Here is a 26560-nt window from a genome sequence, read left to right as displayed (position 1 = left end):
TTGGCAATCTTCTCAAAGAAGTTCACCAGGTTGAATAGGCAAGACCTGCCCTTAACAAACCCAAACTGATTTGGGTGAAATGTTTGTAGGTTACCTATGTCTTTATTTAGGATATCTATAGTTATTCTCTCCACAGCTTTGCATATCAGGCTAGTCAAGCTTCTGGGTCCATAATTTCCTGTGTCCTTGGATGATCCACCATGAGTCCTCCATTCATTTGGTATGAAGCCTGTTTGAAGACTATGGTTGTGACGCCTGTGCCCTGGCCCAGCAAACAAGGAGCCTCAATCCTCATCACTATAAATACACACAGTAAAAGGCAATTTCCCTTAAGAGCACACAGAGATCACAGTCAGTCCAGGGCTGATCGCTCCCTTGCTCCCCAGGTCCCCAGTAAGACTCCCCACTGGCACAGCTATAGGGTCTAGATCTCAGCCTAGTGGGCAAGCTAAAATCTCCAGCCCCCTCTCTGTCCAACCAGTGCTTTGTGTCCCTGCCCAAGTAGCTGACACACACACACTTTGAGATAAGAGGTTATACAAGCACACAGACACTTCTGGGGAAGGCTGTGCCCCTTTTACCCAGACTATACAGTAGTACCGGCTGCCACCACCCACTAATAATTATCAGGTACCCAAAGGCCCTTAAAAGGGTGTCCAATTATTACTGTGCAATATTATTATCCAGTTGGTAGATGTGACTAAGCAGTCTCAAGGCTTATTAGAGTGACCTGGTACAGGATCCTTATATACATGCAGTGTACTCTTAGAGCTTAACGTATCTATACACAAAACCAGCCACAGTTAAAAGGTTTTAAAATATTTAATAATAAATAATTAAAACCACAATACAATACTTTTTACTACACAATCAGTTCTAGTCAAAAGTTCAGAGATCACACAGAAATACTTAAAATAAATCTGTAGTACAGTTCTGACATCACAGAAAAACACAGTCTAATATTTCTAGTTTCTAGCTATCTACAAGAAAACACACTTCTAAAATAACTTACTTACATAGAGCAACAGGCAGTGCTGTGAGTTGGAAAGTCAGACAAAAATGCTTAATAATCTCTGGTTCTCACAGTTTAAATTGAAACTGCAGTTCTGCTAAAACATTGCATCATCGTTTACACTTTCCTGGTGTTCACAGCCTGACAGAAACTGCATTTACATTCTTTTACACTTAAAGCAATAAAGGACATTTCACATGTAAATTCTGGTCATTAACTTTAGCCTTAAAACAATAGGCAGGAAGCCTTCATCTAGCCGGACTGGAGCTGACTTGTAAACATGAAAGGCAGTGATGAAATAATTTTAATTTCAAAGGACCAACAAGAAGTGCTTGACTTAGCTTTCTTTATAGCAGATGGCAATGTTGCCACATTGTTTTAAATTCAACATTTCACATTTACAAATGATAGAATTATCTGCACAATTCTTTCTGGCTAGGCTGGCAGCTTTCACATCCCCCCCCCCCCCGGAGAACTCAAGCTAGTTTTTCAAGTGACCCTTGAGAAATGCCGCTTGAGAGTGCTAGGTCTAGCTGAGTGTACCTCACCCCTTTCCCTGTCTTGAGAGCCCATCTGCATTGGCACTGCTACTCCCACTGCGGTTCTGCACTGACAGATCATATGCTTGCAACCCCAGGCTCCATCTTAGCAACTTGGCATTTTTCTAGCTAGCTGTGTTTAACTGTCTGTCATAACAGTGAATTTCCTTCCATACAGATAAGGCTGAATTTTTTGCAGTGCCCACACTACAGTTAGACATTATTTTTCTACAGCTGCATAGCATTCCTCCCTGGGTTGGAGCCTACGACTGAGATAAACCACTGAGTGCTCTTCTCCCTCTGAAGAAATCTGGCTAAGTACAGCCCCCACCCCATAGTTTGAAGCATCCACCTGCACAACAAATTCTTTACTGTAATCTGGACTGGCTAACAGAGGGGGTACTCCCAAAGCTTCTTTAAGCTTCTGGAATGCCTGTTCACATGCTGGGGTCCACACTACGTTAACTGGCCTGTTCTTCCTTGTCAGGTCTGTGAGGGGAGCAGCTATGGTACTATAGCTGGGGACGAACTTTCTGTAGTACCCTGCTGTCCCTAAAAATGCCCTCACCTGCTTTTTGGTAACAGGTGCAGGCCATACCTGAATGGCTTCCACTTTGGCAGGTTCTGGCCTTATCTTTCCACTCCCCACTCTATGTCCTAGGTCGGAGACTTCCGCTATTCCCACCTGACATTTGCTTAGCTTAATGGTTAACCCTGCCCTCTGTAGTCTGCCCAGCACCTCCCTGACATGCTGAAGGTGCTCTGGCCAGGAATGGCTGTAGATGGTAATATCATCTAGGTAAGCAAGGGCAAACCCTCCAGCTCCTGCTAGGATATTATCTACCAGCCTCTGGAAAGTTGCTGGGGCATTCTTCATCTTAAAGGGCATCTTTGTGAATTCATACAAGCCAAAAGGAGTCAGAAAGGCTGACCTCTCTCTAGCACTGGGAGTCAAGGGCACCTGCCAGTAACCCTTGGTAAGATCAATAGTTGTAAGATACTTAGCCACACCCAGCTGCTCTAGGGCCTCATCTGTCCTAGGCATGGGGTAAGCATCCAACTCTGCGTGACTATTTAATTTCCTGTAGTCCACACAGAACCTGGTGCTGCCATCCTCCTTTGGCACCAGTATCACTGGGGAGGACCAGGGACTGTTGGACTCTTGAATTACCCCTAGTATCAACATCTCCTGTATTTCCTCCCTCAGATTCTGTTTGACTCTCTCAGGCACCATATTAGGGACCTGCCTAATAGGCATTTGGGGTCCTGTATCCACCTGGTGCTGCACCAGGTGGGTGCACCCTGGTTTCCCAGTGCACATGTCCTCAAATTCCTGCAACACTGCTTGGATTTCTCAAACCTGGGTAGGAGATAGCTGCTGGGACATTGCTACCCCTTCCACTGAGGTGTCAGCCTGAGCCTCACTGAGATCATCAGTCCCCAGATCTCCCTCAGACTCCTCCTGCAATCCATGGCAAATGCTCAGCACAACAGCATCCTTATCATGGTAAGGTTTCATCATGTTAACATGGTACAATTTGTGCCCCTGCCATCTGCCTAGCAGTTCCACCATGTAATTAACATTACTTACCTTTCTTACCACATTGTAGGGACCCTCCCAAGCTGCTTGCAGCTTGTTGTGTCTGACAGGAATGAAAACCATCACCTGCTGCCCCACAGCATACTCTCTAGCTCGAGCATTCCTGTCATACCACACCTTTTTCTGTTGTTGGGCTTCTGCCAGGTTCTTCTGGGCTAAGCCCATGAGTTCCCTGAGTCTTGACCTTAGGTTTAGGATGTATGCCACAACAAACTCCTTGTGAGATTTGCACTAACCTTCCCACTCATCTCAAATTAAATCTAGAGGTCCCCTCACCCTATGCCCATACAGCAACTCAAAGGGTGAAAAACCTGTGGATTCCTGGGGAACCTCTCTGTAAGCAAACAGCAGATGGGGCAAATATTTGTCACATTCCCTCTTAAACTGATCTGCAAATGCCTGTAGCATGGACTTGATTGTAGAGCTTAACCTCTCAACAAGACCATTAGTATGGGGATGGTAGGGGGTGGTCTTCATGTGCTTCACCCCACAGGACTTCCACAGATGAGCCAGCAGGTCTGACATGAAATTGGCATCTCTGTCAGTCAGTATTTCTTTTGGGAAACCTACCCTGCAGAAAATATCTAACAACGCATTTGCCACCTTCTCTGCCTCAATGGAGGACAAAGCCACCACCTCAGGGTATCGTGTAGCATAATCCAATACCACTAGGATATACTTTTTCCCTGTGGAACTTGGGGTACTCAGAGGACCCACAATATCCATAGCTACCCTCTGAAATGGCTCCTCAATCACAAGCAAAACCATCAAAGGAGCTCTCACCTTGTCTCCTGCCTTGCCTTCCTTTTGGCACTGCTCACAGATCCTGCAGTACCCTGTTACATCTCTGGAAATTCCAGACCAATTGAAGTTCTGCATAATATGCCTCTTTCTACGTTTTATGCCCATATGACCTGCAAAGGGAATATCATGAGCTATGGCTAGAAGCGCCATACAGTAGGCTCTAGGCACTACCAACTGCTGTACTCTTCTCACCTTCTAGCCCTCCCTCAGGGGTCCACTCTCTGTATAGTAACCCTTTGTCCCAGTATACAGATTCCCCCTTCCCTTGAAAATCAGGTGCTTCCCTAGCTACCTGCCTCAGGCCTTGCAATGTAGGGTCTGAGAGCTGAGCTGGTCTCAACTCTCTCCTTGTAACCCTTCCCAGCTCCACTTCCACAGGACGTCTGGCATCCTCTGACAGTGGTGTCTCACTGTCAGCCTGGGTACTACTACTCACCTCTACCTTTGCAGTCACTCTGTCCAAGGGACCATCAGTACCCACAAGCAGCTGTGGCTCACCTTCAGTCTCATTGCTACAGTGTAGCTCACTCCCTGAAGTAACCACCTCACCAGTCCTGGCTGGAATTATGCAGTCTGCCTGGGTCTCCCCCAGGCTATCAGATCCACATGCTTGTCTCCTAGCCTCACTGCGTGTAACTGCATAAGCACATGGTACTGCCTCATCCAAATCCTTCCCTCTCAGGACATCTGCGGGATGGTAGTTTAGTACCCCTGTTGTCTCAAGACAACCTACTATTGGCATTTTGTCTTTCCCACTTACTGGCTCCCTCACCTTTGGTTCCTCACCTTGCCTCCATGGACACCTGTATGCCACATGGCCCCACTGATTGTATTCAAAGCATTTAACCCTAGCTCCTGGACATGTACCTGGGCTAGTGGCTTCCCCTGCTACTGGCAGATTCTGTTGGGGCAGTCTGTGCTGCCCACCATGGGTTTCCTTAGACCCATGAGCAATATTGGGGAGTCCCCTTCCTGTGCAGGGCTGCCCTGCTTGCTAGGTATAGGTCTCCCTTCTTCCCCAACTCATCTGAAGTAGCGCATTGTCTATCAGCTAACCAGATCCTCATGTCTTCAGGCAAAGTGCTAAGGGCTTGTTCCCTCACCAAAAGGTCTGCCAGCCCTTCAGAAGTGGTGACCTGACATCCATTCACCCACCTATGGAAATAAGTGCTCAATTCAGCAACATATTCACACACACTTTCATCTGCCTTGCGTCTATGCTCACAAAACTTTTTCCTATACATTTCAGGTGTTAGCTTAAACAGTTCTAAAAGACAATTGTTTACAGCAGTATAATCAAAACATGCAACGTCAGACATTTTGGAAAGAACAGTTACAGCTTTACTATGGAGTAAGGGAGTCAGGAACCGTACCCAGAGCCCTTGGTCAACTTCATATTGTTTACATACCCTCTCAAACATATGAATGAAACAATCAAAATTATCCCCCTCTTTAAACTGTGGAAGAAATTTGCTAACCTTTTGTGCTTCTGGGGACCAGTCACCCCCTTCCCCATTATCTCCATGACTCTGGTAAAGAGTGAGCATCTCCTTCTCATGCTGCCTCTGTCTTTCTTCTTCCTCAGCTTGCAGACGTAATAGTTTCTCATTCTCCTCAGCCTGCAAACATTGCAGTCTTTCATTTGCTTCTAATTCCACATGCCTGGCCTCCAACGCAAGTCTCTTTAGCTCCAGCTGGATTTTTAAGTCCACTGCAGAAAGGTTGAGCTTTTCATTCTCTGAGGGAATTATATCTCCACTGACAGTCTGATTGTCCTCTTGGTTGCTGTTTTCTGATGTAGCTGTAACCAAGGCTGCAATCAGGTCTGCCTTAGTCAGGTTTCCATGCACCAGTCCCCTAGCCTGGCACATCTCCGCCAGCTGGCTCCTTGTCAGCTTTCCATACTCCTCTGCTGACATGCTGCCTGCTCACTCTGACTAACTAAGCTAACAAAAGAAATAAAACAATTGTGATCTGAACTCTGAGTATTCACTGCATGGCTGTTTTAGAGTACAAAACACCTTCAAAGCTCACTGTACACAAGCTACAGGATTCACTCTACCCACACCACTACAAGCCAATTAGTATTTGCAAACTAATTAATATGTGATGTGGATATCCCACCACTGCCAAACACAAATGTGAGGATATCCCAACCACTGCCACCAATTAATATGTGACGCCCGGGCACTGGCCCAGCAAACAAGGAGCCTCAATCCTCACCACTAACACCAGAGAGGGTGTCTCATATATGAGGAAAGGATAACAAATACACACAGTATAGTGCAATTTCCCTTAAGAGCACACAGAGATCACAGTCAGTCCGGGGCTGGTCACTCCCTTGCTCCCCAGGTCCCCAATAAGATTCACCACTGTCACAGTTATAGGGTCTAGATCTCAGCCTAGTGGGTAAGCTAAAATCTCCAGCACCCTCTCTGTCCAACCAGTGCTTCGTGTCCCTGCCCAAGTAGCTGACACAAACACACTTTGAGATAAGAGGTTATACAACCATACAGACACTTCTGGGGAAGGCTGGCACAGGTTCTCAGCTGTGCCCCTTTTACCCACACTATAGGGTAGTACCGGCTGCCACCACCCACTAATAATTATCAGCTACCCAAAGGCCCTTAAAATGGTGTCTGATTATTACTGTGCAATATTATTATCCAATTGGTAGATGTGACTAAACAGTCTCAAGGCTTGTTAGCGTGACCTTCTATGCATGCAATGTACTCTTAGAGCTTAACTTAACTCTACACAAAACCAGCCACAGTTAAAAGGTTTTAAAATATTTAATAATAAATAATTAAAACCACAAGACAATACTTTCTACTACACAGTCAGTGCTAGTCAAAAGTTCAGAGATCACACAGAAATACTTAAAATAAATCAGTAGTACAGTTCTGACATCACAGAAAAATACTTAGTCTAATATTTTTAGCTTCTAGCTATCTACAAGAAAACACACTTCTAAAATAACTTACTTACATAGAATAACAGGTAGTGCTGTGAGTTGGATAGTCAGTCTAAATGCTTAATAATTTCTTGTTCTCACTGTTTAAATTGAAACTGCAGTTCTGCTAAAACATTACATCATCTTTTACACTTTCCTGGTGTTCCCTGGCTGACAGAAACTGCATTTACATTCTTTTACACTTAGAGCAATAAAGGACATTCCACATGTAAATTCTGGTCATTAACTTTAGCCTTAAAACAATAGGCAGGAAGCATTCGTCTAGCCGGACTGTAGCCGACTTGTAAACATGAAAGGCAGTGATGAAATAATTTTAAGAAATGCTTGACTTAGCTTTCTTTACAGTAGATGGCAATGTTGCCACATTGTTTTAAATTCAACATTTCACATTTACAAATGATAGAATTATCTGCACAATTCTATTTGCTAGGCTGGCAGCTTTCACAGTGGTTAAAAAGTGTTTCTACTGGCCCTAAAAGTTCACCTTTCATGCTGTTAAAGATGCATCCTGCAACAAATGGAAAGGACACAGAAATATCTCACAAAGAGGATTACCAGCCTCAAACAGATGCCCTACGCAGACCGTCTCAAAAACACCAGCTTTACTCTGTCACATATCGCCTACTCAGAGGCGATCTCTGCCTAACATACAAAGCTATATCAAACCCAGAGCTGTTGGACATGCTCCATGTAAAGAAATCCGAATCCCTCCGAGCAACACGCTCTAGGGACCTAAACCTTGTCACCACAATAAACAGAACATGCTGGAGGGATAGATTCCTATCTCAGAGACTTCCCATACTCTGGAACAAACTACCTATCTATATCAAACAAAGCTCCTCATTAGCACTCTTCAAGAAAAATCTTGATGATTAGATGGGAGATAGGAAATTCACCCCGGGAATCACTTCTGTAGCTCTGTTTGACAGGAGCACAGGAAAATAATTTTCTTCGGTGGCAAAAGCCAAGGTACCATTGGGCTAGGCTTATATAGCCTAGTACCTACCTATGAACCTATAAACCCATCATTGCAGTGCTCCTGGCCTTAGAGACTGTCTTGAGCATCTGCTCTGTAGTGATAGTTGGGGGAGTTATGGATGTAGGTTTTTCCTGAAGTACATCTGGTGGGAAGTGTAGGTGGAGGGTAAAACTGGAGCTACATTTCTTGGCTACGAGGTTTGCAAATACCTTCTGGCTCTGTATAGATGGCACCATTTACAAATAATTTGGCACATTGCTATGTATTGCCTTTGAGATTATAGATATAGCTGAAGAATGTTCTGTGGTTGTCCTTGGCCAGAGAGGCTAATTTTGCCTCACCATTTAGATTTGGTGGACTTTATTGTTTAGGTTGATGAGGGATTTTTAATTTGCTGGGTGTTGCACCTCCTTATTTCTGCCATGAATTTCTTCCTTTTGTTATACAATCTATTGATTTTGGGATTGCATCAGAGTGGCTTGATTTTTGAGTTGATGCTGCTTTTAATCTGGGTAAGTAGAGTTGTCTCTGTGTTACTGTTAAAATGATTATATATGTTTTCTTTGAATGATTCCACATAGACAGTGATATTCTCTGGGTTTGAGGGTGGCTTGAAAATTTTGCCAGAGTGTCACTTAGTAGTAGGAATTTTCCCTAGAATAATTCCTAAAAGTTCCAGGTTAAGCCAGTGTCTCTGGTTTTATCTTTACTTCAAAAGAGACAGCTTTTTGGCCTGACCTGACCAGTGAGGGCATTACACTAGAGAAAATGTAATGTTCCTCCATGTTTGTGAGGAGAAGGTTAAGGATGTTTGCACTCCTAGTGGGTGGACAGACTAACTGGTCCAAGATGTTTGCATTTACAAAGTCCAGATATCCATGACTCTGCATGTTATGGATTGTGTATGATTCCTAGTTTATATGGGAAAGTTAGAGTCACCCATGAGTGTGGTATTAGGTTGAAGGGGATCATCTCCAGTCCATTTAAGTATGTATTATGTTTTTCCTGGGTCATAGTGGGGGCCTATAGCTTGCAGCAGACAGTTCAAAGCATGAACCCTTGCTACAGAAAATATCAACATTGTCTGAGAAACAAGACATAAAGGAAATTGTTCTCAGGAATAAGGGACCAGTTTAAACCAGCACAACATGGAAACTGTGCCTGATGAGAAAATAAGTTTAAAACCATACTGAATACCAGAATCCCAACATCAAGCATTTACTTATTTGCCATTTGTTAATCAGGGTAGAGTCCTGACCATATTCAGTCTGGAAAAAACAGAGTAGAAAGTAAACAGAACAGAAGCAAAGTACAAATTCAGCACTAAGTACAAAGCATGAATATTATATAGTGAGAATTATTTGAAAGCTATATAAAGAAAATACTTGAACATCATAAGGAAGGATTTATTGCTGGACACAAAACAACAGGTTATTACCAAGGTAAGTACAATAGAATTTACAAAAGTTTTGTTGTAAACTACTGGAGATTATTACAGTGTTTTAGGGGGAGGAAGAGGTGGATGGAGGAGGGAGGAGAGCAGAACGGAGCAGTGGTAGGTAGGGGAGGAGTGATTAAGAAGTGGGGGAACAGTGAGACGGTATCAGGAGATGCAGCTTGCAGTAGAAAGGATAGATTTTGGAGGGTGAAGATAGATGCTTTAGTAGGAAGTTTAGCAATGACTGCAAGGTGGTTGGTTAAGGGGAGATACGGAGGCTTTAGAATTGCAGTGATGCCCTATGGATGGAAACAATTACAGGCAGCAAATTTCTTCTGCTGTTGTCTGAATTTGGCATTAAGAAAGAGAAACAGAAAATGTTCAGACTTAAGGTCATAGCAGAATCTCAAAATGAGTGGAATAACTCCATTGTACTGGTCTCCATGCCTGATGGAGCTATAAAGTTTTGTGGCAACTTCAGAAAATTAAATAGCATATCCAGATATGATACCTATCTCATACCTTAAGCAGATGAACTGATTGAAAAAAGGGGCAAAACTAGTTTTTTGTCCACTTTTGATGTTACCAAAAGCTATGACAAATTCCACTAGCCAGAGAAGCTAAGGAAAATGTCACATTCCACATTAGATGGACTCTTCAATTACAGAGTGCTATCTTTTGGTCACCATGCAGCAATTACAACATTCTAGAGCCTGAACAACAAAATCCTTATACCCCATACCAGATATACAGCAGCCTATGTGAGTGAAGTAGTAAAAACTTCTGAAGACTGGCAAAGCCATCTTCCTAAAGTTCAAGCCATTCTAGATTCCTGGCACCAAGCTGGGTTGATTGATAATCTAGCTAATTGCATGGTAGGTATAGCAAAATAATGCTATGTTGTGCTATGTAATAGGCTGAGGGATAGTGAAACCACAGAATGAGAAAACTGAAGCAGTATAAATATGGCCCATGCTAAATATTAAAAAACATGGCAAGGCTTTTTTTTGGTCTGCTAGCTATTATCATAAATTTATTTCTAATTTTGTTACCATTTACTGTCCCGTGATTGACCTCACCAGTGGAGATGCTCTCTTAAAGATTGATTGGTCAGTAGGGTAGGCATAGGTGCAGCTCTGTCACAGGCTATAAATGGGAATGAGCATCCCACGTGGCTTATAAAATGTGCCCTTAACATCCTAAAATGCTATTTATTGGGTAGGAAATTTGTGCTAATCACTCACCATATCCCTTTATAAAGACTCTACCATTAGAAAGATTGCAACTCAAAATTGTCCAGAGAAACTTTGATCATCCAGCCTTATAAGTATAAAATCCAAGCCTTAATTGGGTGTCCATGCTGTCAGGCACAAGGGCTCACTCAGTACCTTCCTCATGGAGCATACATTTTCCTGCACATGACCCTAGGAAGGCTACCACTCAGGAGTGGCTTGGTTAAGCTAGGAGCATATGATTGGCTCATATGCTGCATGCTGTGACCCCGCCCCCCCCCCATAGGTGCTAGAATTGCAGCAGGCAGATCTTCTCTCACACCCCACTGGAGCTAGCTACTGACCACTAACTTACACTCTCCAGGTGCTGACAAAGCTCCTCCAGTGCCTCAGTTGCTAGTCACCCCTGGGTCATCTGTGTCACAGTATAATAAGTAATTTCTAATGCTCACTAGTGACTATGTCAATTTTGGTTGTATAACGTTGTACCTATGTCCATCAGCACAGTAACATATCCATCACAAGTGTAAACATCACAAATTATAATATTCAAGATGCATTTAGCACCATAAAAATGTACCACAGCACTTATATCACTGAATGATGAATCCAAAGGTGGATCAAAGCTACAAAATAATTTTGCTTAATATTGTGCCAAATGGCTCATGACTTACCAAAGTCTTTATGGCATGTTGTGAAGTGCTGGATGGTGGGATGGCTGTACACAGAAAGTCAACAGCAAGTTTTTCATTTCATCATGTCTTTATGCTCAAAGGACTCGCACTAAGAAATAGTGCATGTTTTATTCCTTCTACAAAGCATATACCTTACATGATGCATTGAGTGCAGGAATCTAACTGACATGCAAAAATCAATGGCGAGATGCTCAACCTGTGGTTTTCTTCCTGTCACTTCATGATATTAAAGTACACTTCCTACAGCTATCTAAACACATTATTTGGTATGAATGTATTCACTACACAGAAATGTTACATCATATAATAGGGGCAAGATTCTATCATAAAGCACAGCAAAATGACTAAAGCACCCTTTCCAAATAGTGTGAGTAGATGAGCTATGTACTGCCTGGTGGAATCTCTTATCCCCCATGGTACAACTTCAGAGTTGCTTATATTAAGTTCAGAGGTGAATCCCCCCTACAGGAGGGGCAGGGATGAGCAGAGCATTGTCTTTTTTATAGGAGACATTTCTGAAAGTTGTGGGAATGTCTGTGCGAATGTCATTTTGGACTGTCTGTTTTTATCTGCGATGTCATTCTAATATGTATCTATGGCAGTCCACCCTAAACCCTGAGAGATTGTGCTATTAAATTAACTATGTGACCTTAGCTGTTTTTTGTAATTTCCTTAGGAATGTTGTTTCTGTGAGTACTGCACTTGTTTGGAAGTGCAGAACTGTCTGAAATGTAGTTTAAATTTCCTCAACCTTATTTCTGTATATAGATTTCTTTGGGTTTCTGTTTCTGTAATAGATGTCAGTTTCAGCAAAACCTGATTCAGTGCACCACATTTATTGAAATGTTTCACAAATTAAGATTTTTTTATTATCTCACTTCAAGGTTATGTGGCCAGAGAGTAGCTTAATTGTGCAGGGGTAAAACTCCACCTGCAAGGGTGGAATGTGGTGCTTGCTTCCCACTTCACCATGAGTCCATTTCTTGCTTTTGTTTTATGGATCAAGTGTGTTCAAGTGGGTTTTCCTGAAAGCATTATCATTTAGTAAACCATATTCTTTCAATGTAACGAAATATAAATCATTTCTGAAAACTAGATTATTCTGTCTAGTCACTTAAAGAGAACCATAATAACTATATTAATATTATAATTGTAGTTAAGTCCTCTTGTTTATTTATGCACTCGTATTAAAAAAAAATCAGAAGATGTAGAAAGACACAGTGACAGTTTCATGTTCGCTTACATCTGCAGGCATCTGGAGCAGAAAATGGCTTTTGTGGATCATGATAGAAACCATTTTTACATCTGTGGCACTGCTGTCCTTCAGTGTTGTGTTGACAGTTGTCACATACCCCACCACTGCGGTTTCCTGAAGCTAGCCAAATGTCTCGGTCAAAATGACAGCTATCAGCATGACCATTGCAAGTACATTCTGTAGGAAAAAAAATAGATATTATATATACATCAAGGATTTACTGTGTGTTTGATCAGATAGCAGATTATGCAATGTTTTTAGATAATGCTGTGAATAAATGGGTCCCTATTTCCTTTATGTGAGAACTAAGCCAGCTGTTTGTGTCCATGACAGAAAGATCTGACAAATGTGCAGTGTGCCATGTGCATTTGGATAAAAATACATACATCATTTCAATGTAAACTTTAGTTTGTGAAGTACAATTTATAGCCTGTGTGACTTTGTCTTGGAAGATTGAAATCACACTTCTGTTACAAGCAGTGTCAGCCCAGAAATACTTGGTCCAGTTTGATGCAACTCTCATACTGTCTTTTTATGCAGCAAAGGTTTTGTTCTTCATTTTGCTCTCTTATTATCTAAACCAATCATTCACTTTTGCAATCCCTTGCATCCTTGGCTAGGTTCCCTAAAAGTATTATATGCTATTTTGTAATGATGATTGCACTGCTTCCTTCCTTTTCTCTGTGGTAATGCATCTGCAGAGCAGTATTTTAAGTCATATTTGTTATACAAGCTTATAAAGACTGTCAGTTACATCTTACCTGATGCTTGTTTCCTTCTGATTTTAGCTTACAGTCTTTTTTTGATTGACTACACTGTTCAAGGCCCGCTAAGGGAGGAAATCCTTTGTTGTAGCAATGTGAAGCCTATTTGGAAAGTACTATTTATGTATTGCTATCCATTTCCAGTCACTGCTGAACATAGGCACCGGAAGCTGTTAAAGACTGGGGGGGGGGGGCTGACAGGGGCACTTAGTGAACTAAAAAGGGTAATTTTTTTATAACTATTTGCTACCACAACATTGGTTCACTTGTAGGACATTTTAAGCTTAGCCAATTCCCTTTTGGTGCTTAAATTAACATTTTCTGATTGGTCTTAGCTATCCCCATGGCTGATAATTGTATATTAGCCCTAGTGAGGACAACTGTGATGATACCATAGATAATTTGAGGGGGCCATGTAAGGGATGCAGCATATAGGAACTGCCTCTATCCATTATTGGCATGAGGGAAAATCCTGGAGTACATTTTCTATTACCCATCCTTAGATCAAAGTTGCATTTGAATATGGATGGATGAGCTTTGCTTTATTTTTATGGCTAGTCTGTTCCGGAACAATGGTAGCGTCTGTTATACCTAGGTGCCGGAAGCTATTGAAGACTGGGGGGGGGGGGGCGGAGGGCAAGAGGGGCACATGTATGTACATATACTCACACAAATATATATTTATATATATATCTATATATATATATATATATATATATATATATATATATACATATATATATATATACACACACACACACACACACACACACACACACACGACACAGGGAACTGACTTTGCACAATGTGCAAATGCAAGTCTTATCACAGCAGGATAAAAGACGTTTACACAGTTTAATCTATCGGGCCAATCAGGTTAAAACACAGTAAGGCTTCTACCAGAAGTTTCCAACTTGGATGGATTGCATTCCTTGAAAATAAGTTCACTAACCTTGAAATGTTCAACAAAATACAGACAAAAGTACACAACACAAAAAGATTTGCATAACTACTAACATATTATAATACAGTGCTCTCTTTATTCTCACACTGCATTCCTACAGAAAGGCCCCCTAACCAAGAATCGGCAAGCAGCAATTAATATCCAAAGTTATAAGATCAAGGGTTTACAGATTTATAGGAGGTCACTATGCTAAAGGCCATAGGTCGGACCTTTACCAGGCTAGCCATGTTATACCCATGTTCCCACAGGCTATTTTCCTTTTGCCTAGACCTTTGAGAAGTACATTTGCAAATAGTAAAGGATCCAGCATAAATCTCTAAACCCATGTAGTAGTAACATAAACACTCAAGAAATAACTAATAAATGAAAACTATAGTGCTGTGGGGTTAAATCCCCCAAAGACTGCTTCATAGTTTCTCATGTATGCACGACCACCAAAATGAAACAGTTCCCCTAATGACCACCCCCTCAGTAGTCTGTCCATATATGCATAAAAAGCAAATGACATCAAAATGAATCATTTCCCCAAAGTTCCCTTAAGCAGTTTGTCCATGTATGCAAAAACACCAAAATGAGACATTTTCCTAAATGACCTGTTCAATAGCCTGTCCATGGACCATGCATGCATGGAAGGAGCAAATTACATCAAAATGAATAATTTCCCCAAAGGATCCCTTCTGTACTTTTTCCATCCATGTAGGCACAAGCACAGAAATTAAAAATTTTTCCCAGCAACCCCTTCAATTTGTCTATGTAAGCACAAGCATTAAGCAATGAAATGACACATTTTCTCCAATGACCCCCTTCAGCCAGGTTTGTCTATGTATGGACAAGCACTAAAATGACACATTTTCTCCAATGACCCGGGCCCTTCAGTCAGGTTTGTCCATGTATGCACAAGCACCAAAAATGAAACATTTCCCCTAACAATCCTCTCAGCAGTGTTGCCAACTGTCAGAGACAAAAATGCGCTAGATTTTGTGACCCCCTGCCCCTCCCGCCCAAACCAGTTGCAACAGTCTATTGAACTTTTAATTTAAACCATACATATCGCTTGTTAGAAAGAATATAATATAAATGCTTACAATCTATAATTTCCAACACACGCTGGGATTCTCTTTGCAAAACACCAGCTCATGTCTAATGATCATTAATATTATGCTTCATCCAGTGGTGGTTTAGTATTCTACCAATGAATCTAACCACGTATATTCAACCAGAGAATGGTGACACCTAAATGTCTCTCTTTACGATGTTACAACACAAACATCAATGAATGACTACATATTCTGCAAAGTATGGAGTCATGATAAAGCTTTGTTTGCAAAGGAGCTAACTCAGCTCCTTAACAGCTAAAGTGCCATACAAAGAACACTGTTGATCACAGCACATGTTGCGTGGTCTACCCAGCCGTGTGCCAAAATAATAGTATTAGCGAACCCTTAAAGTAATCGGATGGTGCTCTCTCAAGTAAAAAAAGTCAACTGCATGGCAGCACAGACCAGCGGGTGTTTTCTTTTTTTTGATAGCACAGTACAACAATAACCACGTCCAGTAACTGTAGTGACACACCAACCCCCTCCCCCAGCCCCGAGTACAGTAATGCACAGTATTGATAAATGTTACAGCTATCAAAATACACACAATGAAAACGCAAGGAGTCCAACAAAGAATATTAAAAAAGAAGATACTTTTAGAGTGAAGTTAAAATGTTTACTCCTCCCTCACAGTTTTACAAAAGTGCACACATACACACCTGAAGAATCAAAGAGGTCACAGCAAGATTTAGAGTACAACTATGCAACTCAGGATTGCTGTAATGTGGCCTTCTACCTATAACTTGTAGGTCATACTTCTTTCTTCCGGAAAGACATATTTACATCATTAGTAGCGCTTCAGTTAACTAGATTAAAATGTAAATCCAGTGGTAACAGATACTTTGAATATACCACAAAGCACTCAAATGTTGAGACCTAGAACACTGGTGCGGGACCGAAGAAATAATATAATTATCAGGCTTAGGGTTGTTTGCAAAACAAAGCATATTATTTGACTTGGAGCCTATACAAAACTTTAGCCTTATCAAGGTAGAGAGACCTACATTAGGGTGCTGCCAAGACAGTATCCACAAGCACTGCCTTTGAAGGCAGAATGTACCAAGCCTCTTCCTCCTACTCAAGATGATTACCCTTCTTCAGTGAAGGAAGGAAAAGGTGCTGCTGACTAATCCTTGGAGGATTTCAAAATCCAGAATGTTTACCCAAAAGAAGTATCAGAAAGAGCGGTATTCTGACTTATTTAAATGATTCTGAGGGAGAAGAAAGCCTTCAGCTGCTAAACACATCAAGACAAAGCCTGTGCCTCTCCTGTGGGGGTAGTACATGAGAAGAAGCATATACACCCAGTGCAGTGGGAACTACATGCAGGAGGCAGTGCTACTCAGCAAAAAGGCCTGCACAGTGCACACTTTATTCAGTCTATATTGCTAATTTTGTGCTTCATTATTTGAACAGTCATCTCTCACCAGATATTGATCAGGCTATGAAAAAACAACACAGAGGAGTCCCTGAGATAAAACCGAAATGAGTGGTCTTGGGGATACAGCTCTACTCCATTGTGTGAGCTTCTGATTAAATACCTCAGGCCACAGTTCAACTTGAGAACCATACTATTTGTCGTATATGTGTTGGTAGAATACGCAAACTATCAAGATGAACAAGTTAAGACTGCTTTTCTGCAGACTGACTCAGAATGCAAGGCAATATGACACACCAGTCCCAGTAGCACTATCCCACTTAAAAACAAAATGAAACAAAAAAAACAGATATCTACTAAAAACTTCACATGCATTTACAGTTGTAACATCTCGTTTTACAACAGTCAAAAAACTTTATATGTTAAATTATATGCAATTCATTACATGCCATTGTACACCTATGCTGTGTGTGTCAAGATACACTGATATACTAAGCAATTCAGTTTGATCTGAAAAAATGCATATTTTAAATGTATACATCTTGTACAGTCACTACAATTTCTTTAAGCAGCCTGAAGATAAAATTTAATTCGTTATCGATTAAGAATACGTCAACTGAGCTAAATTCAATCTCAGTAGGTAGTGATGATTTCTGTAGCTTGGGCAGTGTAGATAATTCCTTTGAGTCTTGACTCTCAAACTTATGTTTCTCGTTTCTTCTGTATACATGAATGTCAGAACCTTGAACCACATATGATCCCGAATGTCCTGTGAGATTATCATAGAGCCTGAAACAATGGTTTACTGTGGCAAACTAAATAAATGCTGATTTTGGTCTGGGTTTCTTTTTTTATACTATAAAAGCTTGGCTGATCCTAAATACTTAAGCTTTGGTTTGCATTATTTTTCCTGCAAAAGTTCAAAAGCAGTTTGTTTATTGTTGAGTATTAAGGAAAATAAGGTAGAAAGTTTATACTTATTTCATCTACTCTGACAAAGATGATAGAAAACGACAAAAAGCCTTTCCTTTCATTGGTGCATTTCTACATTCAAAGACAAAAAGCCTTTCATTGGTGCATTTCTACATTCAAAACACAGCAGTTCTAGTCCACAACCTTTCCTTGTATAAGCTTTAACTTGCTCTGGTTTCTCAGCAGAGATTGTAAAGTTAGAAATGATCCAAAGTACTTACAGAACTTTCTCAAATAAATCTTCCACTCAATGCAGTTATGACATACTTAAGGAATCACCCACATGTATTAATTTGCCAAGTTTGTACTTAACTCACAGATCATATTTTTGCAAAGCTAGTAGCATCTTCTGAATTTGTGAAGGTACCATGTCTAAAGATTTCTGTAATATACTTTGAAATGACTTAAGATCTGACTCTACAAAAAATATTTTACCACAAATATAGTCTTGAAAATGTTGACAAAAACTATTACTAACACAAGGTTTTCAGTTTTAGCATAGCACACTGGAGCATTAGGCAAAGTTACTGAACAATAAGCAACTGTCTACCTTCCTACAGTAACACTACACCATGACCTTGCTTGCCAGCATCTACCTGTAGAGTAGTAAGTTGTAACATCATAAAATTTGAGAGTAGGTACCATAGGGACCACAAGAGAAACAGTTCAAAGCTTTTTTTTACATTATTGAACCAAGACATGTTATATTATGCTTTAGTTGCTGTTAAATCTGAAATTTTAAGAATGAACTTTGAAAGATACTTTGCCATGTAGATGACATGCATGAGACATGATTTAGCATAAGCAGTTTGCAATATTTACGATTGCTCTGACTTTTTCAAATCAAGTTTACCCTTGGGAAGTCAACACATGTTGCATGCATTTCACAGAAATGACACAACCTCCAGACTTAATTCTGTGCAGCTTCAAGTTTCCTGGTCTCTATCTAGCTGCTTTACTATACAAAAATATTTCAGCTTTGTAGCTTTCATAATTAGATCATAATTATATTGTCTCAACATCTAACCATTACACACACACACACACACACACACACACACACACACACCTTACTGTGCAGGCAACTTCCGAAATCCTTCTCTGATGCCGAGTAGTCCGCTCCTGCTCGCAAAACCCAGAAATATGTGCGCTGATGCCAAGTAGTCTGTTCCTGCTCGCAACCCCCCTGAAATACGTGCACGATGAGTGCGCTGATGCCAAGTAGTCCATTCCCGCTCGCAAAACCCTGAAATATGTGTGCGTCTGCGATGAGTGTGCTGATGCCAAGTAGTCCGTTCCCGCTCGCAAAACCCCTGAAATATGTATGCGATGACATCAGCGACAGTTGGGTGGTATGGATGATCTGCAAAAAGTGCGGGGGCTCCCCTCCCCCTCGCTCTATGGTTCCAGCACCCTTGCTGTGATATATATCCAGCTCTCTACAACATTCAGTTTAGATACCTGGACTGAGTATTTCTGATGCCATTTGACTTGGTGATGTTCATTAGGTCTATCTGCATTATGTCGGAGGATGCTTTGTATGCCAGACATGTCACCTCTAAGCACTCTGTAGGATACCAAGTATAGTAATAAATCTTTGAGGTGGTCCATACAAGACCTATTGTTTAGGACTTGTATCCTTTTAGTAAGGTATCTCTGAAGGTATTCCAGTTGTTGCATGGGGCTGGACAGATACATGCAAAACTGGGCATTATACAAAATGATTGACATAATGAGAGCTTTGTAAAGGGGGACACCAGCATCTCTAGATCTAGTCACAATCAATTTGTTTATAAGCTGTGCAATATAGAAAGGCTTTCTTATGACTCTGGGCACATGTTGGTCAAAAGTTAGGTCACTGTACACACAAGTTCCCAAATGCCAAACAATTGGATCAGTTTTCAGAGGGCATTATCATAATTTTGACACTAGTTATTATTTGGGACAAACCTTCCTGCATGATGGTTAACTCATTTAGGGATTCAATAACTTCTCCTAGCTTGCAGTCATCTCAAACTTAGCTGGCTAAAGCTCTTTGGTATTTACTTTTACATTTGAGAAGTATATGCCAAATAGAAAAAGTCTCAACACCGAACCCTGGGGGACTCCATTGGTGACTGGTCTCTTCCCCTGTTTCCATCTCTTGCATCCTGTGAGCCAAGTTGGCAATGCAGTTGGTGATGTCAGTGTTTGCTCCTACTTTATTCATCTTTTGTACTACACCTGAGTAGGGGATTGTGTCAAAAGGCTTAGCCAGGTCAAGGTAATGTGGTGTGAACTGTTTTACCTTCATCCATTGCTTTGGTAACAAGAGTAAAGCTTAAAATTTGCCCATGATTTTGAGCCTTTCACACTTTCCTCTGGGCTGTTTTCAAACACATTTTTAGGGCCATGCATACACGTATGGATTCCTTGATTCACCTTCCTGATTGTATTAAATTATATTCCTTGTATAACACAGCACACTTGTTAGACTTAAGTTAGAGCGCATTTTAAATTTATTGTTTAAACATTTTTCCAGTAGGCAATGAAACAAAAATGCATGAACCAATAATGACATAACTGCCCTATTCAGAACATTTCCATCATAAAGGTCTACTTCCACACTCAACTGAATTTTAAATTTATTGTTTGAACATTTTCCAGTAGGCAATGAAGCAAAATGCATGCACCAATAATGACAAAACTGCCCTATTCAGAACATTTCCATGATAGCAGTCTACTTCCACACACAATTACATTTTGAATTTATTGTTTGAATATTTTTCCAGTAGGCAATGAAACAAAATGCATGCACTAATAATGACAAAACTGTCCTATTCAGGACATTTCCATGATAACAGTCTACTTCTACACACAATATATAACTACAGAATCACAGTAGTGTAAGCCATAGGCATGTTGCAGAGCTTCTTGAACTTATTTTCAGTTGGGGGGGGTGGCAAAAGGCCAAAAACCAGAGACACATTTTAAACATTGCTTGTATAATTTTGGAAAGTTTTGCATAAAATGTTGTGTTACCACCATGCATTTCACTGCCAGTTCTTGAACCCAGAACCCTCTGCACTACAGTCAGAGCAACATAGCTGTCAACCTCTTAGCACAAAAATACAGAACAAAGCCATTAATGGGGGAATATAGCCCCAAAATAGGGACACATTTCAAATACTGATTTTATAACCTTAGAAAATTGCTAGAATTAAAGGTTTTGTTTTACCACTGAGGCATACAGTCACAAGTGATGGTGGCTAGGGACTTCAGGATCTTTTTACCTGCACCCAAGGTACAGGTTTGAGCCTGAGTACCTCTAGCACCAGATGTATTCCATTGGGGGCATTTTATCACACACACACACACACACAGAAAATACGTATCCCAGTAAATACAGCCAGTCCAAGTTTCACCCAGGCAGCTTCTGAAATTAAATCCTTCAGCAGTAGCTTCTGAACAGCTACCCATCCGTTCCTCAGCAGCAGCTAAATAAACCATTAGATCCATCAGCAGCAGCTTCCAAAATTAGCTGCAGCTAAATAAACTGTCTGTTCCTGCTTGCAAAATCAAAACCAGCCGGAAACCCTATGTGCACCATGAGCTCAACACCGACAGGCTGGTAGCCCTGATGAGCTGACGTCATCGCGCACACGATGACATCAGCTAAAGCGCGAAAATGAAAATAATTCAAACATAAAGAACAATATAGTTGGGAGGTGATCTGCAAAAGTGTGTGGGGGGGGCTCCCCTCCCCCCTCGCTCTATGGTTCTGGCGCCCATGCTGCTGAATAAGAAAACCATTCTCAGATGTGGGACTCAGTTAGTGACTTCTACTGTAGGCCACCTAAATGGAAACTATCTAGTGGGTATCTTGAGGGGGCTCATTCCTTGTTGTTTTATTTCACTTGCTAAGAGTCTGTTTCATTTGTTGGATGTAAAATGGCTAGGAAAACAAAGCCAAAGGCAAGAAAACAAACACAGTGATAATTGTAAGTGCTGTCATTCTTTAATCTTAAAACAAGAACTTCATCATTTTTGCAGATTTTTACAGATGCAGAGATACTAATTATATTATTATTGTATTATTAGACATTTTATCGTTATTGTTTTTTGTTCAAATTACATTTATATACATTAAATGTTTTATTTATTTATTTATTTATTTTACATTTGTTTTAATCAATTTGTGCTAAGTTTGTATCATTGGTTCCACTTTGGCATGTGGTTTCTTATATTTTCTTTTAAATTCTTAGGTCCTTGATTAACTGTCTGATGAAGTTCTTGTTATAAGATTAACGAATGAAAGTGCTTACAATTATCACTGTGTTTGTTTTTCGCCTTTGGCTTTGTTTTTCTAAGTTTCTAGTTTATTCCAATTTTTATAGTTTGTTGTATAATGGCTAATCACATCAGTAAGATTTGAGTAAATGTCAGTGTAAGGACAAAAATGTTGATGCTTGTGACTGGAAGTAGGATTTCCTGAGGATTTCTAAACGTCTTCCATTTTGCATTTGAGTACACCTGTAGGAAGCAGTCAAGGTTCATCACATCTTCTGGTCTGTGACGGCTTACTCCCTTCCTTTTGTTGTCTATTCTCTGCTCTTTGATGTATCTAGTACTTGACCAAACAGGTTGCCAAGTTCAGGAGGTAGATATTAGTAGGTTTTTCTTCACTGAATCTTAACACCTAATCCAGATGCATAAAGCATGTCCAAAGTACTTAACTGTGTAAGTAGGACATGGAAGTTATCAGCACTCATATATGGAATATTTCCATTCCATAGTATGTGTTAATTGAGTTATAACATTCACAACCAAACCACTAGTTAAAAGATTGGCATACCATGTATAAAGAAACAAGATATGATGTGAAAAAAGGCTATTATTAATTTAAGTCTCTTACTTGGCTATGTGAAAAATGGATTACTGTTTAAGTATCTCACAACCTGTATACTGCATGTCTAAATTAGTATAATTTATTGAAGCAAAAAAAAAAAATATATATATATATTTATATATCTATATATGTTATTTTTTTTCACTGCATATTAAAACTTGAAAAGAGACCACAGCTCTGTCTGTTGTGAGTCAGGCAGAATTTTTTTTTCCTCACCCTCCCACACGGTTACTGTTTTGTTCTTAAATACCACTGTCTTTCTACTTGCCTGCCCCTTATGTTAATTTGACCATATATCTCATTTCCGCTCTGCTTTTGCTGGCTTGTGTGAGTAAGCGCAAAATTATCATTTTGTGAAATCACTTCCCTTCAACTATTTAAATTTATTGGCCATCCTACTGTATTCCATAGTACCAGAATACAAACGTGACCACCCCGTTTCAGTCTATCTTGCTGTTTTAAAAATAGTGACTCTCCAGTAAAACTTAACATTTTAGACAGGTAAAACTTAAGTTACTTACTTTCACATCTAACTCTTCTAGTGCAATGTTTAGGATAAACCATTTTTTTTTCATCTTACCTTTAAGCATCCCTGTGACTAGCACTTGCTCTAAAACCTGCTGGAAAGCACTATGAAGCCTTAAACTGATACAAGCACTCAACTCTCCTTGTTAATTAGGAGAAATTAATCGTAGGCACTAAACAGCCTATAATTGCAAAGTACCTTGCTAAGGTAAGGGAAAAAAGCTCTTCTATTTTACAAAAAAAAGCACCAAAGCAGGCATGTCTAAGGGTCAGCTTACTGTGATTTCTCCTGTCCACCTGGGGAATCTGGGCATACTGGGGCAATGCAGCAATTGCCTCATGTACACAGACAGCCCTCTCCTCCTACCATCCAACACTACAACCTGCGAGAGATGCACTTACATAGCCAAACTGGAAGCAAAGCTCTCTCCACCCAAGCTTGTGCTAGACAGTTAAGAGGAGGAGATTAACACCCGCACTACACTTCAAGCAACACATAGCCCTTCTAAATCCGCACCGCCATCACCCTCACATAGCAATACTAAACCCTCATATGCGGAGGCCCTTAACAGTAACCTGCCCAAGCAACAAGGACCTCTGAAGCTGAAACGCAAACAACATCAATCACAACCAGAGTGTCACATAGCTCACCACACCAGTGTGCCACCCAACAACAGCCCCTAAGGCAAGACAATGTACCCAACACTTTAGTCATAGGTGACTCTATAGTCAGGCACACTGATGTCCCACTCACCAGGCTGAACAAGGAGAAAATTACAGTCAGCTGCCTGTCGGGTGCCAGGATCTGCCACATATAACGATGAACTCAAGTCACTCCACAGCAAGTACAAATATGACTCTGTCATTGTCTATATTGGAGTGAATAACTTGAGACGTACCTCCCTGGACTACATGAAAAGAGACATGGAAGAGCTCTCGGATCATGTGGCCCAGGCAGGTATGACCCTAGACCTGAGTAGCATCCTGCCTTCGCCCAGAATGATACCACAGTATAAGGACAAAATGATTGACTTCAACAATTGGCTAAGCTTGTGGTGTCATTCAAAGGGGATCCTGTATCTGTCTGCCTGGGATGACATGATCGTCAGACCATGATGCTTTGCCAGAGATGGTCTGCACCTGTCGATGCTGGGATTCAAGTTACTGGCTAAGGCTCTTGCCACCCCGATAGTGCCTTTTTTTTAGACAAAGTTCAAAGGACAAAACCACCACCGTAACAGGTATAAGCATGCAAAATCTGAAGGTAATGCTACTGAATGCTAGAAGTCTAAACCTCAAAATGCACTGTCGAGGCACTCCTAAAAATGGAGAACATTGATATCTGTGCAGTAACTGAGACTTGGTTCAAGGCTCCAGAGAGCACCCCTGCAAACCAGGCTACAACTCTTACCACACTTTTCAGCTACCAAACCAGGACCGAAACACTAAAGGTAGAGGAGTGTCCATATCCACCAAGGATATTCACACCATCAGGCTAGTTCATAGGTAGGTACTAGGCTATTGGCCCTTGGGCCTATATAAGCTTAGCCAAATGGTACCCTGGATTTTGCCACCCAAGAAAATTATTTTCCTGTGCCCCTGTCAAGCAGAGCTACAGAAGTAATCCCTGGGGTGAATTTCCTATCTCCCATCCGATCATCAAGATTTTTCTTGAAGAGTGCTAATGAGGAGCTTTGTTTGCTATAGATAGGTAGTTTGTTCTAGAGTATGGGAAGTCTCTGGGACAGGAATCTATCCCTCCAGCATGTTCTGTTTATTGTGGTGACGAGGTTTAGGTCCCTAGAGCATGTAGGTCGGAGGGATTGGGATTTCTTTAAAGTGGAGCATGTCCAACAGCTCTGGGTTTGACATAGCTTTGTATGTTAGGCAGAGATCGCCCCTGAGTAGGCGATATGCAACAGAGTAAAGCTGGAGTTTTTTGAGATAGTCTGCGTAGGGCATCTGTTTGAGGCCAGAAATCCTCTTTGTGAGGTATTTCTGTGGCCTTTCCAGTTGTTGTAGATGTCTTGTGAGGTACATACCAAAAGAGGTGTTGTACTCTATAATGGGTCTAATGAGTGATGAGTAGAGGGGAACAATGACTTCTTTTTTCCTGGATGAGAAACATTTTGTGATGAGGTGTGCCACGTAGAAGGATTTCCTGACTACCGTGACAATGTGATTCTCAAAGGAGAGACTACTGTTCACCTGAGTCCCAAGGTTTCTTATCACACTTTCGGTGTTAAGTAGACTACTGCCTGTGTGGTATTTCTTGGGTACAGAGTTTTTACCCAAAGGGATGACAATGCACTTTTTGGCATTGAGCTTGAGGCCATGGCTTTGACACCAGGCATCTGTCTCAGTGAGACCCTTTTGTAGGATGTCCACATCGTTAGGAGTTTTGATTATGGTTCCTAGTTTGCAGTCATCTGCGAACTTTGTTAGCCAAAGACCTTCTGTGTTAGCCTATACTTCAGAGAAGTAGATACCAAACAGGAGAGGACCTAGGACTGAACCCTGTGGTACTCCACTTGTCACTGGTCTGAAGTTGGATTTAGAGTCTGCTACTTTCACAGTGTGGGTTCTGTCAGTGAGCCAGTTGGCAGCCCATCTTGTGACATAGGGATTTATACCTAGTTTAGTGCATTTATCTATAATTCCAGAGTGGGGGATGGTGTTGAAAGCCTTGGCGAGATCTAGACAGGCTGTGTGAACCACCTTACCCTCATGTATGGCTTTGGTGACTGCTTCAAAAAAGTCTATCAGGTTTAGGAGACATGATCTGCCTTTTACAAACCCGAACTGGGCAGGGTCCAGAGTTTGGAGATTAGCAATGTCATTGTTTATAAGTTCCATGATGATATGTTCCATAGCCCTGCAGACCAGGCTCGTCAGGCTAATGGGGCGGTAGTTCCCGGGGTCTGTGGTGGCTCCCCCTTTGTTGAGTGGGATAACTGTTGCTGTGCACCATTCAGTGTGCACAAAGCCTGAGGTGCGGCTATGATTGAACATGGTACTTAGGTGGAGTGCCAGTTCATTCTGTAGTTCATGTAGAATGCAGCCTGGGATGTTGTCAGGTCCCATGGATGCTGTGTTCTTGGCTGTGGAGAGTGTGTTTTTTACCTGTGCAGCCATGATTACAGGAACTTTGCATTCTTTCAGTATAGAGATGGGCCCTTTAGGGGATGAGAGAGGGGTAATGTTAGCACTGAACCTATCTGCCAGGATGTTGGCAATATCAATTGTTTCTGTATATTTAGTGCCATTGTGCTGTAACTCAGAGCAGGTCTGAGTGTTGCCATTGAGATTCTTGACATAGCTATAGAATGCTTTGTGGTTGTCTTTAGAATTAGTGGTGATTTTGTTTTCGTAACTAGCTTTGGAGGATTTTATGAGGGATCTCAGCTTCTTACTGAGGCTGACTACGGAGTTCCTCCAATCATG

General features: G+C 41.1%; 1 protein-coding gene across 1 annotated transcript in view; it reads right to left on the bottom strand.

Annotated features, from left to right (window-relative positions):
* The window catches only part of NTN4 (netrin 4), a 299848-nt gene that overhangs the window by 127705 nt on the left and 145583 nt on the right, over positions 1 to 26560 (bottom strand). The window contains exon 5 of the mRNA XM_044087633.1: positions 12517 to 12705. Within this exon, the coding sequence (XP_043943568.1) occupies positions 12517 to 12705 (189 nt within the window). The remainder of the gene's footprint in view (positions 1 to 12516; positions 12706 to 26560) is intronic.

Source organism: Protopterus annectens, chromosome 11.part0, assembly GCF_019279795.1.
Source record: "Protopterus annectens isolate FY-2018-M chromosome 11.part0, PAN1.0, whole genome shotgun sequence".
Lineage (NCBI taxonomy): Eukaryota > Metazoa > Chordata > Ceratodontiformes > Protopteridae > Protopterus > Protopterus annectens.
This window is presented reverse-complemented; position numbering and strand designations above follow the sequence as displayed.